The sequence below is a fragment of the Amblyraja radiata genome, chromosome 18 (genome assembly GCF_010909765.2).
Source record: "Amblyraja radiata isolate CabotCenter1 chromosome 18, sAmbRad1.1.pri, whole genome shotgun sequence".
Taxonomy (NCBI): Eukaryota; Metazoa; Chordata; class Chondrichthyes; order Rajiformes; family Rajidae; genus Amblyraja; species Amblyraja radiata.
This window is the reverse complement of record NC_045973.1, coordinates 6269088-6282802: the sequence shown is the minus strand read 5'-3', so window position 1 is coordinate 6282802 and position 13715 is coordinate 6269088. Positions and strand designations below refer to the sequence as shown.

At 47.1% G+C, this 13715-nt stretch overlaps 1 protein-coding gene across 6 annotated transcripts in view; it reads left to right on the top strand.

Annotated features, from left to right (window-relative positions):
* The window catches only part of prickle2 (prickle planar cell polarity protein 2), a 170108-nt gene extending 157203 nt beyond the window's left edge, over positions 1-12905 (top strand). For all 6 annotated transcript variants that reach the window (XM_033036656.1, XM_033036651.1, XM_033036652.1 and 3 more), the window contains 4 exons: positions 1501-1704; positions 3230-3416; positions 7660-8520; positions 11423-12905. In XM_033036656.1, the coding sequence (XP_032892547.1) occupies positions 1501-1704; positions 3230-3416; positions 7660-8520; positions 11423-12300 (2130 nt within the window). In that variant the 3' untranslated portion in view covers positions 12301-12905. The remainder of the gene's footprint in view (positions 1-1500; positions 1705-3229; positions 3417-7659; positions 8521-11422) is intronic.
* The last annotated feature ends 810 nt before the right edge of the window (positions 12906-13715 follow it).

Sequence of the window (13715 nt, the reverse complement as noted above, 5' to 3'; positions counted from 1 at the left end):
GACATTAAATCATATTGATTAGAGTCATAGAGTGTTACAGTGTGGAAACAAGCCCTATGGCCCAACTTGCCCACACCGGCCAACATGTCCCAGCTACACTAGTCCCACCTGCCTGCGTTTGGCCCATATCTCTCCAAACCTGTCCTATCCATGTACCTGTTTCTTAAATGTTGGGATAGTCCCTGCCTCAACTACATCCTCTGGCAGCTTGTTCCATAGACCCACCACCCTTTGTGTGGAAAAAGCTACCCCTCAGATTCCTATTAACTCTTTTTACCTTCACCTTAAACCTATGTTCTCTGGTCCTCGATTCACCTACTCTGGGCGAGAGGCTATCAAGGGAAGAGAGAGAAAAAGAATATCTCTGCTTTCCAGTGACGGCTTCTTCTTTGTGAGATGCATTATCACTAATCATGTAGAGTCACTGAATTCTCAATGATTTGCCGAGTCCAAAAGCAGCCTTTAAAACATTTCATTCAGGCACAATTATTTTTTTAGTTTTAGTGATATGGGTGTGGGAACAGGCCCTTCGGCCCACCGAGTCCGTGCTCACCATTGATCACACTAGTTCTGCCCCACACATTAGAGGCAATTCACAGAAGCCAATTAACCTACAAACCTGCACGTCTAAAGACTATAATCTGGACATTTTTTACAAGTTATTGTCATACGTCATAGGAGCAGAATTAGGCCAATCGGCCCATCGAGTCTACTCCGCCATTCAATCATGGCTGATCTATCTCTCCCTCTCAACCCCATTCTCCTGCCTTCTCCCCATAACCTTTCACTCCTTACTAATGAAGAACCTGTCAATCTCCACTTTAAAAATACGCAATGGCGGCATCCACAGCCGTCTATGTTGACGAATTCTACAGATTTTTCCTATTTTTGCAATATTTCGGTTATATTTAAGTTTAGTTTATTTTAGTTTAGTTTGCAGCGCAGAAACAGGCCCTTCGGCCCGCCGAGTCCATGTTGACCACCGATCCCCGCACGCTAACGCTACCCTACAAGCACTAGGGACAATTTTACATTACCAAGCCAATTAACCTACAAACCTGTGCATCTTTGGAGTGTGGGAGGAAGCTGATGCAGGTCACAGGGCGAATGTACAAGCTCCACACAGATCGGGATGGAACCCGGGTGTCCGGCACTGTAAGGCAGCAACTCTACCGCTGCGCCACTGTGCCGCTCCCAATATATTTAGTTTTTAGTTTAGTTTAGAGATACTGTTTAGATTAGAGTCCGCACCGACCTGCGGTCCCCGCACATTAACGCTGTCCCCATGCAGGCCGCGGGGAGAACGTACAAACTCCGTACAGACAAGCACCCGTGGTTGGGATCGAACCAGCGTCTCCGGCGCTGCATTCGCTGTGAGGCAGCAACTCTACCGCTGCACCACCATGACCAGCTGATCACGGTGTCTGCTGATTATCTGCCGATATTTGTCGGGTGTCTGTAAAATGTCTGTATTTAATGTTCTGTTTACTTACCAATTAGTGTGGAGGACAGATCAGCGGAGGAGACATTGCTGTGTTTGCTTCACGGGCTGGCCATGGGATTTGTTGGCACCCCCGGTGCTTCATCTGCTCCACCTGCAACGAACTGCTGGTGGACCTTATTTATTTTTATCAAAACGGGAAGATCTATTGCGGGAGGCACCATGCCGAGCGTTTGAAGCCGAGATGTGCCGCGTGCGATGAGGTAAGTTGGCCAGATAAAGAATACTTTGCTTGTGTTTTATAAAAATAGGTTGCTCTTAAACTCGAACATGAGAACGTGTGACTCATAAATCAGCACACTGAGTATTTATCGTAATTGACTCTAATTATGTGACGTCTTTTCTTTCGACTGGATAGCGCGCAAGTGAAAGCTTTTCACTGTACCTCAGTACACGTGACAATCATAAACAGAACTCATTATCATGGTCTGAAGAAGGGTCTCGACCCGAAACGTCACCTATTCTTTCGCTCCATAGATGCTGCCTCACAGCATTCCTGAGGTTCTCCAGCATTTTTGTCTACCTTTCATTATCAATTCTTTCCTTTTCGTACGCAATATGTGTCGCAAGGGGCTGTTATTGTCTGAATCTGTGGCTTGTGACCTTAAAAGCTTCAGTGCCGATGTGTAGGGAGGAACTGCAGGTGCTGGTTTAAACCGAAGAGAGACGCAAAAAGCTGGAGTAACTCAGCGGGACAGGCGGCATCTTTGGAGAGAAGGAATGGGTGACGTTTCGGGTCGAGACCCTTCTTCGGACTAGTCGGGGGAGAGGGAAACGAGAGATATAGACGATGATGTAGAGAGATGAAGAACAATGAGTGGAAGATATGCAAAAAAGTAACGATTATAAAGGGAACAGCCATTAGCTGTTCGTTGGGTGAAAACGAGAAGCTGGTGTGACTTGGGTGGGCGAGGGAGAGTGTCAAAGTGTCTGGTGAGTTTACTTGACTATCATTGACAAAAAATCATTGGTATTTGCAGCGCCTTGTTGATCCAATGCCGGCTTTGAAAATGGCACTAATTATATACGAAAATATAAGGTCATTAGCAATAGGAGTAGAATTAGGCCATTCGGCCCATCAAGTCTACTCCGCCATTCATTCATGGCTGATCTATCTCTCCCACCTAACCCCACTCTCCTGCCTTCTCCCCATAACCTCTGACACCCGTACCAATCAAGAATCTATCTATCTCTGCCTTCAAAATATCCACTGACTTGGCCTCCACAGCCGTCTGTGGCAAAGAATTCCACAGATTCAGCACCCTCTGACTAAATAAGTTTCTCCTCATCTCCTTCCTAAAGGAACATCCTTTAATTCTGAGGCTGTGGCCTCTGGTCCTAGACTCTCCCACGAGTGGAAGCATCCTCTCCACATCCACTCGATTCCATACTTTCACTTTTCTGTATGTTTCAATGAGGACCCCCCCCCCTCATTCTTCTAAACTCCACCAAGTACAGGCCCAATGTTGTCAAACGCTCATCATAGGTTAACCCACTCATTCCTGGGATCATTCTGGCAAGCGACCTCTGGACCCGCTCCAGAGCCAGCACATCCTTCCTCAGATTATGGTGCCCAAAATTGCTCACAATATTCCAACTGCTGCCTTACCAGCCCCTTATAGAGCCTCAGCATTCCATCCCTGTGTTGGGAGTACAAGCCCTCTTGAAATAAATGCTTGATATGTATCCGACAGACACGTATTTTAACAAAAACATTTGTTGTTGCAGATAATCTTTGCCGATGAGTGCACAGAGGCTGAGAGTAGACACTGGCACATGAAACATTTCTGCTGCTTCGAGTGTGAGACTGCCCTGGGAGGCCAAAGATACATCATGAAAGAAGGTCGCCCCTACTGTTGCAACTGCTTCGAGTCTCTGTATGCAGAATATTGTGACACATGTGGGGAGCATATAGGTAAGTCTGATATTAGCTGGCACAGACAATAGGTGCAGGAGTAGGCCATTCGGCCCTTCGAGCCAGCACCGCCATTCAATGTGATCGTGGCTGATCATCCACAATCAGTACCCCGTTCCTGCCTTCTCCCCATATCCCTTGACTCTGCTGTCTTTAAGAGCCCTATCTAATAGCCCTGTCTCACTGTACGAGTTCATTCAAGAGCAGGTTGGGCCTGTTTCCACCCTGAATAACTCTTTGACCTTATACAATGATATTGGCGTAGCTAACAATTTTTTCTCTGGAACGTTGGATGTTGAGGGGAGACTTGAAAGAAGTATATTAAATGATCAGAGGCGTAGATAGAGTTATCAGTCAGAAGCTTTTTCCCCCAGGGTGGAAATATCCCACATTGGAGAGCATAGGTTTAAGGTGAGAGGGGGAAAGTTTAATGAGCAAGTTTGTTTAACGCAGAGAGTGCTGTGGGCCTGGGACACACTGCCAGGAGTGGCGGTGGAGGCAGATATGATACTTTTCTCTGATTTGGTTTTTCGGTTAATTAAATCTCTTCCTTGCCGTGCTGTAGTGAAACTGACTGCAGCCGTTTGCAAATATATTGCCCTGTCATTTAAATCAACGTGAATCTCTGCCAAATGCTGTAATAACGTCTTATAATGTAAGCAACTAATTTCAGCAAACCACAAGCTAACCACAGTCTTTACTCCAAGCCCTAATTAAAAAAAACACAAACATCTTTTTTTATAATGGTATCTTCTGCTTGGACTATCAGTGAACTATCTTCCATGACCTCTATGGTATTGACTGTTTATTGCCTTTAGCTGTTTTTACTTCACACCTACAGTAATTACAGTGTGATTACAATGGCAACTCGATGGTTACATTACCAGAAGCCTATACTAACGGCCCTGTCCCACGGTACGAGTTCATTCCAAGGGCTCTCCCGAGTTTAAAAAAAAATCAAACTCGTGGTAAGCACGGAGAATGAACGTAGCGGGTAGGTCGGAGCTCGGGGACGTCTCTTACCGGCTCGTAACGCTAACGGCAGGTACTCGGGAAGACTCGCTAACGGCAGGTACTCGGGAAGACTCGTGAAGATGTTTCAACATGTTGAAAAATGTCCACGAGAGCCCCGCGTACCGACGAGCGGCCATTACCGTAAATCTCCGAGTTCGAATCAGGGCAAACTCGGGGAGAGCTCTTGGAATGAACTCGTACAGTGGGACAGGGGTTTTACAAGTCAGAGGATCAAATCATTTACACATCTGGAGGATTATAAAATGGTCTATAAGCCATCAGAGGAATAGATCGGGTAGATGCACTCTTGCCCAGAGTAGGAGAATCGAGGACCACAGGACATAGGTTCAAGGTGAAGGGGAAAAGATTTAATCGGAATCTGAAGGGTAACTTTTTCACACAAAGGGTGGTGACTGTATGGACAAGCTGCCAGAGGAGGTAGTTGAGGCTGGGACTATCCCATCATTTAAGATACAGTTGGACAGGTACATGGATAGGACAGGTTTGGAGGGATATGGACCAAGTGCAGGCAGGTGGGACTAGTGTAGTGGGAACATGTTGCATGTTACATGTTACATGTTGCCCATGTGTGGGCAAGTTGGGCCGAAGGGCCTGTTTCCACACTGTATCACTCTATGACTTTATGACTATGATTAGATGTCAGAGTCATACAGCGTGGAAGCAGACCCTTCGGCCCAACTTGCCCAGTGCCGACCAAAATGCCCCAACTACATTAGTCCCACTTGCCCGTGTTTGTCCCATATCCCTCCGAACCTTGGATAGACACAAAATGCTGGAGTAACTCAGTGGGACAGGCAGGGAGAGAAGGAATGGGTGACGCTTCGGGTCGAGAGCCTTCAGACTGATGTCGGGTGAGAGAAAGCTACATAGATAAGGAAGTGCAAGGTGTGGAAACAGGACAAAGGGGATGGAGATCAAGGAAAATGTAGAATAGATCATTGTTAGCTGGGACAAGATAACAACAAGGCAACAGATAAAATGTAGTTGGAGACAGTAAGGCTGGTCGGAGAACTCTAAACCTTTTCTATCCACGCACCTGTCCAAATGTCTTTTAAAGGTGTAAATCTTTTAACCTGCCTCAACTACCTCCTCTGACAGCTCGTTCCATATATCCATCATCCATCGCGTGAAAAGGTTGCCCCTCAGGTTCTTATTAAATCTTTCCCATCTCACCTTAAACCAGGGGTCAGCAACCTTGTTCTGTATAGGAGCCAGGACCCATGTCTGTGAGCGGATGGCAGGCCACATCTATCTTCCTAGTGTGATTGTAATTTATTTGTAATTTATTTATTTATTTAGGGGACAGTGCATATTAATAAACATTTACATGTAATACACAAGATTGTAGCCAGTAGCTAATTTCCATCTTTAGTCCCTCTGGTAAACAAGGTGAACACATCACAACACAATCAATCAATAAGAAAAGAGACAAAACAAAAGACAAAAACAAAACAAAACAAACAATAAAGTAAAAAAGTAACAATAAAAGAGTACCATAGGATAATTTTAATGTAGATTATGATTGGAGTTTTGATTTTGCAGTAACCATATTTTTAGATGTTTGGTAAATGAGGTAAGGGTTGGCAGATCCCGTATGACGCATGGCATCGCGTTCCAGGTCTGCGACGTTCGATATGAAAATACTGACTGCCCAAAGACACTTTTCCTAAACGGGACTATACAATCACCCCTGGAGGCTGCTCTTGTCGACCTATTTATGAAGTCCTTTAACGGAGGTGGGGCTAGTCCACGGAAGATTTTGTAAACCAAAATCGAGTCCGAATATTTTATTACGTTTTCCCAGCTCAGCAGATGAAATTTCTTCAGGATGTTACAGTGATGGTACATTCTGGGCTTTTTGTCAAGAGTTTTTAGGGCTTGTTTATAAGCAATTTCAACAGGCTTTAGTGTGGACTTACATGCCAGTGACCAAGTTGTTATACAGTAGGTCATGTATGGCACAATCATTGCATTAAAGTATAGTTTGGCTGAATCAATAGTTAAATTATTTCTAATATATCTCGGTGGTGTGTTCGGCATTAATTTTCACGTGTTTCTCAATTAGTTTTCTGCAATTCCCAGGTCGCCTCGCGTCCCCGGGACTGGCTGTAGTGCCCAGGTCGCAAAAACTAATTGAAAAAAAACGTCTGCTGGCCGGATGATTTCGGGTTACGGGCCGGATCCGGCCCCTGGGCCATAGGTTGCCGACCCCTGCCTTAAACCTGCATTCACTGGTTGCCGATCCCCCTACTCTGGCTCAGAGACTCAGTGCATTTACCCAATCTATTCCCCTTAAGATCTTGTACACTTCTAAAAGATCACCCCTTAACCTCCTGCGCTCCAAGGAATAGAGTCCTAGCCTGCCCAACCTCTCCCTCAAGTTCCAGCAACACCCTCGTAAAGCTTCTCCGCATTCTTTCCAGCTTAACAACATCCTTCCTATATCAGGTAGACCAACACTGAACACAACATCGTAAGTGCAGACTCAATAATCTCTTGCAAACTATAACATTACATCACAACTTCTATACTCAATACACTGACTGATGAAGGCCAATGTACCAAAAGCCTTCTTGACCACCCTACCTACTTGTGACACTACTTTCTGGGAACTATGAATGTTTGACTACATTACAACTGACAACATTGGGCCCTGGGTAAAGGAAGGCAAAGATCATCATCCAGCGGGCAAGAAAAAAGCTGGGCCGAAGGGCCTGTTTCCATTTTACATGACTATGATTGACTTATATTTTGTGGACCGATATTTTCATAGCATGAGCCTTTTCTGGATGATCATTGTCCATTCATGTTGATTAATCATAGTGATACAGTGTGGAAACAGGCCCTTTGGCCCAACTTGCCCACGCCGACCAACTATGTCCCATCTACACCAGTCCCACCTGCCTACATTTGGCCCATATTCCTCCAAACCTGTCCTATCCATGCACCTGTCTAAATGTTTTTTTTAAGTGAAGTGATAGTCCCAGCCTCACCTCCTGTGGCCGCTCGTTCCATGCACCCACCACCCTCTGTGTGGATTAGTTAGCCCCTCTCCCTCACCATAAACCTCAGTTTGTCTATTTGGTACAATTTGACTTGGGGAAGGGGAGATGAGCATGCTGTGGTACTCACAATGCAGGTGTTCTACCTCTTATGTGACAGTGATCCAATAAAAGGTTTGTTTATTTTAAAACATTGTTTCATGAAGGTATTGACCAGGGCCAGATGACGTATGATGGACAACACTGGCACGCCACCGAGTTGTGTTTCTGCTGCGCCCGCTGCAAGAAATCGCTGCTCGGGCGCCCGTTCCTGCCCAAGCAAGGGCAGATATTCTGCTCGAGGACATGCAGCATCGGGGACGATCCCAACGGCTCGGACTCCTCCGACTCTGCCTTCCAGAGCGCCCGCTCCCGGGAGTCCCGACGGAGCGCCCGGATCGGGAGGAACAGCAGCAAGGCGGAGGACAAGGGCCTGAGGCAGAGCGTGTCGCAGCCGTTCATGAGCAGGTACTCCACTGACATCGATCCCCTCTCCCAGCAGATGGACATGCTGAGCCTCGCAGCCGGCAAGGCCGCCAGCTTGAACAAGGAGGCGCTGTGGAAGAGCAGGGACGGCTACCAGTTCGAAGACAAGTCCGCGGAGCGGGCCGCGTTTGCCGAGCGGCCTTCTCAGTCGCTCGGCCAGTACGGCGCGCGGACTGAGTTCAACCCGCCGCCGTGCTTGGCCAATCCGTCCGACTTGTGGGCCAAGGAGTTCAACACCAAGCGAGGTCCGGCAGCCGCCTCCTTGAAGGATCGCAGCGACAGCTTCGTCCAGGAGAAGAAAGAGGATTATTATCCCGCAACCGTCAGAACGCAGGAAAGTTTCAGCAGCGCCTCGACCCACAGCATTCCCGAGTCCCGATCAAACCCCAACGTGCAAGGCTACGACAAGGAAAGGGAACTGATTTCTCACCAGTGTCGAACCAGGCATCCGATCAGCGCACTGAGTTTCACCGACCAACTCAAACTTCTGGAGCAGACCCCAAGGGAATCGATCGAATCTCTTGCACTTTCAAATGCCACAGGTACAGCCATACTTCCCATTCGTTATTACAAGTAAATATAGTTTTACTTTAGAGATAGAGCGAGGAAACAGGCCCTTCGGCCCACTGAGTCCATGCCGACCAGCGATCCCCGCACACAAACACTATCCCACACACACTAATTAACCTACAAACCTGTACGTCTTTGGAGTGTGGGAGGAAACCGCAGATCTCGGAGAAAACCCACGCAGGTCACGGGGAGAACGTACAAACTCCGTACAGACAGCGCCCGTAGTCGGGATCGAACCCGGGTCTCCAGCGCTGTAAGGCAGCAACTCTACCGCTGCGCCACCATGTGGTGGCAATGACTGTTGTAAGGAGGCCACCACATTTCTGAACCAGAATAGGAGCCCCCTGAACAATCTTTGACCTACGCTGAGTTAGCTGTTTAAATGTGTAGGAAGGAACTGCAGATGATGGTTTAAACCAAAGATAAGACACAAAATGCTGGAGTAACTCAGCGGGACAAGCAGAATCCCTGGAGAGAGGAATGGGTGACGTTTTGACTTCTGAAGAAGTGTCTCGAATCAAAACGTCGCCCATTCCCTCTCTCCAGAGGTGCTGCCAGAGTTACTCCAGCATGTTGTGTCTAGCTGTTTAAGAATGTTTGACGTAGGCACATGGATATGGAGAGAATAAGTTCATAAGCCGTTTAGTTTAGAGATACAGCGTGGAAACAGATCCACTGAGTCCAGGCCAACCAGCGATCCCCGCACGTTTACACTACCCTACGTATACTACAGACAATATACAGTTATACCAAGCCAATTCACCTACCACCTCTGCACGACTTTGGAGAGTGGGAGGAAACCAGAGATCCTGGAGAAAACCCACGCAGGTCACGGGGGGAGAACATACAAACTTCGTACCGACAGACACACGTGGCCAGGATCGAATCGGGGTCTCTGGTGCTGTAAGGCAGCAACTCTACCACTACGGTACATAGGAGCAGAATTAGGCCTTTCGGCCCGAGGAGTCTGCACCGCCATTCAATCATGGCTGATCCATTTTCCCCTCTCAACCCCATTCTGCTGCCCTCCACCTCTAACCTTTGATGCCTGTACTAATGAAAAACCTATCAATCTCCGCTTTAAAAACACCCACTGACTTGGCCTCCACAGCCGTCTGTGGCAATGAATGGGTCATGTGCAAGCAGAGGAGATTAGTTTATCTTGGCATTATGTTTGACAAAGACATTGTGAGCTACTGGGCCTGTTCGTGTGCTGTACTTCTCCATATTCTATGTTATAACAGCTAAAAAGGGCAAGTCAAGGCCAACAGCTCCCACTCCCATAATGGCAACAACAAAATGACTAACCACCACTGCATAGTTATGTATGTTTACACACTTTAAGCTTTAGACTATAGGGATACAGCAAGGAAACATGCCCTTCCACCCAGTCCATGCCGACCAGCGATCACCCGCACACTAGCACTATCCTACACACACTAGGGACAATTTACAATTTTACCAAAGCCAATTAAACTACAAACCCGCACGTCTTTGGAGTGTGGGAGGAAACCGGAGCACCCGGAGAAAACCCACGCGGTCACGGGGAGAACGTACAAACTCCATACACACAGCACCCATAGTCAGGATCGAACCCAGGTCTCTGGCGCTGTAAGACACCGACTCTACCACTGCGCCACTGTGCCGCCCCCTGTTTCTGGCAGAATTCTCCAGGGCTATTTGTTTGACCGGCAGCTTTTGAAGAATCAAAATGTTTCAGTGATTATTGTGGCTTCTTCTTGAAAAATTGGTTTGAATTAGAAAATTCTAGCCAACAAACTTAATGAAAATGGACACACATTGCTGGAGTAACTCAGCGGGTCAGGCAGCATCTTTGGGAAACATTTCCAGATACCTGAATCGTCACTTATCCACGTTCTTCAGAGATGCTGCCTGGCCCGCTGAGTTACTCCAGCGCTCTGCGTCTACTTGTGCATTAACCAGCATCTGCAGTTCCCTGTTTCTAAACTTAATTAAAAACTCTTTTGCCGATTTTTAGTATTCTTATTATTTTTTATATTCTGCAACTGTTAATGGTAATTATGCAAAATGTGTGTTTAAAAAACAAAATTCATTTTGGAGGTCCTGGTTTTAAAATTTGAAACTAATTTGAATTTGGTTTCCATTATTTTCGTAAGGCCTTTCGTCCTAATTTCATGTTTTTGGAGTGGTAATTGATTCTTAAACAACTGCTCACTTTTAATGAAGGATTGGTGACGTTTTCCAGACTCAAAATGTCACCTGGCCTTTTTCTCCAGAGATGCTGCCTGACCCGCTGAGTTACAGTACTCCAGCACTGCGTATCTATGGCATAGGCAAATAAAGATAGTTGCTTGCACAGTAACTGAGTTGTAAGGAGGTCTGAGTTGTAAGGTGTGATTTTCACACACAGAGTGGTGAATCTCTGGAATTCTCTGCCACAGAAGGTAGTTGAGGCCAGTTCATTGGCTATATTTAAGAGGGAGTTAGATGTGGCCCTTGTGGCTAAAGGGATCAGGGGGTATGGAGAGAAGGCAGGTACAGGATACTGAGTTGGATGATCAGCCATGATCATATTGAATGGCGGTGCAGGCTCGAAAGGCCCAATGGCCTACTCCTGCACCTATTTTCTATGTTTCTATGTCAGACACAAAAAGCTGGAGTGACTCAGCAGAACAGGCAGCATCTGTGGAGAGAAGGAATGGGTGACGTTTCGGGTCGAGACCCTTCTTCAGACTCAGTTCTGAATCAGGATAGAAGAGGAGAATAGGTGCAATTTTGTGATCTATGTTGAGTTAATTTGTGATCCATGCTGAGTTAGATCAGCATCTGTAATTTTTTTTGTTTCCACACGCAGACCTTTAATATTGTGTAAACATGTGCTTCTATCTTCAGGGGCTTCTATGGAAGGAGGAGCCAGGCAGCAAGAGCATCTGTCTAGATTTTCAATGCCGGATTTGAGCAAGGACTCGGGCATGAACGGATCGGAGAAGCTGAGTAACATGGGCACCCTCAACTCCTCCTCCAGATTCAGGAGCACAGAGTCTATTCGGAGTCTGAACTCTGCGCAGCTGTACCACGCCACGCAGCCAGCCATGGACAAACTCCGGCACCCGCTGCAGTACAGGCAGCTGTCGGCGCAGGGAAGGTTGCCGCCGGGGTTCGAGTGCGCGGACGGCGCAGCGGGCAACAGGACGGGGCCGGGCATGAGCGCCCGGATCGCCCCCATGAGCGATCGGACACAGCGGCGCTTGCACAGTCAGGAGCACACCGCCAGCCGCCGCCACCACCGCCACCGGTCCCGGAGATCGCGGCGTTCCCGCTCGGACAACGCGCTCCACCTGGCCTCGGACCGCCGCTGCCAGGCCAGGGACCAGCCCCAGCCGTTCCCGGGCGAAGACTACGGCCAGTTGGCGGCGCGGCGGAGCGGCCGGGACGGCTTGGGCAACGGTAACTTGCGGGACCCCTGCGGCCGCTACCCCAGGACAGCTTCGGACCTGACGCTGCAGAACCAGGCCGGCGAGAAGCTGCTGCGGCCTTACTTCAACGACCACGACGACTGGTGCTCCACCTGCTCCTCTTCCTCCGAGTCCGAGGAGGACGGGTACTTCCTGGGCCAGCCCATCCCTCGCCCCGTCCAAATCCGCCCCATCACCAGCGAAGAGTTCATGTACGGCTACAACTCCCCCCTCCCTCTCTCCTCCTCTCTGGGGGGCAGGTACCAGTCACACTATAGAAAGAGGCAAAAAAACAAAAACTGCGTTATCTCATAACATTTTGCACAATTTATTTCTCGCAAGAATGTAAACTAAAAAAAGTTGCACTTGTATTAATTATTAAGAAGTAACATTGGCAAAGGCAATATGACTTATTCAGTATTTAAAACAAGCTACTAAAACATTACTGTGGTTACATGAAGGAGTTTTTCTTTGCTAGCTTTCTTGGTTTGTTTTTCTGTAATATATTATCTAATATACATTCTACAATTAATAGTCTATTAAAACATGGTATACATAACTAGAGTTTCATTGCCTGCATAGCTGTGAGCATGTTTACAACTTGATATTTGTCGATGATCTGATGGTGTAGTGTACCTTTATCTCACTGCCAGTGTTATTGATCAAGTTTAATAATCAATATACCAAACGATATTCCAGAATCGCTTACCCAATTGTGTTTAAAATGCAACGTACTATAATGAAAGTTAAAATTTCACTAAGTTAATTATATCTTCTGTACATATCATGCAAACAAGGATTTCTAAAGAAATATTTTTATATTTTGTAATGTAAAAAGTGTTTTGAGGTAGTAATTCATGCATGCTCACTTTATTTGTTCTGTTTTCAATGGAAATTTATTAAAAATGTTGCATCCTTTAGCTAGTTGTTTTTTTAATGATTTTTAATGTTTGTGATTTTTTCCGCTTAGTTACAAAATCCATAATGGGCCTGTCCAACTTAGGTGATTTTTTTGGGCGACCACAGGCTACTGGAGCAAGATTTTCAACATGTTGAAATATTTTCGGCGACAGTGGCGACAATTCTTGCTGTCGTAGGTCGTCTCCAGGTGTCGGAGGTGAATTCCATTAAAACTAGTGCCAGGCAGTCGCCTAAAGAGTCGCCTAAGTGGGACAGGCCCATTATACTTACACTTCCGCAATCCGTGCTAATTCAGCTTTTAGAGATGCATTGTGGAAACAGGTCCTTCGGCCCACCCAGCCTACGCCGACCAGCGGTCTCCCGTTTTTTCCTACGCACTAGGGACAACTTACAGAAGCCATTTAATCAAAAAAAACCTGCATGTTTTTGGAGTGTGGGAGGAAACCGGAGAAATTCCACGCGGGTCACAGGAAGAACATACAAACCCCGTACAGACAGCACCCATAGTCAGGATCGAACCCGCATCTCTGGCGCTGTGAGGCAGCAATTCTACCGCTGCGCTAGCTTGTTGAAGCTACCTCATGTGGAATATGAGGTATGAAGTTCTCCCACAATCTTGCTGCCTTTCCCTTTCCTAAACCCACCCCCCACCCCTCCCTCCCCCCCCCCCCTCTCACATCCATTTATCTATTCATCTCTAGCCTTTGCCCAACCATCTGCTGGTCCCCTGTATCCACCTATCACTTGCTAGACTTTATCCCGCCCCCACCTCACCTCCACCTCGCTCCCCCAATACAATCAGCCTGAAG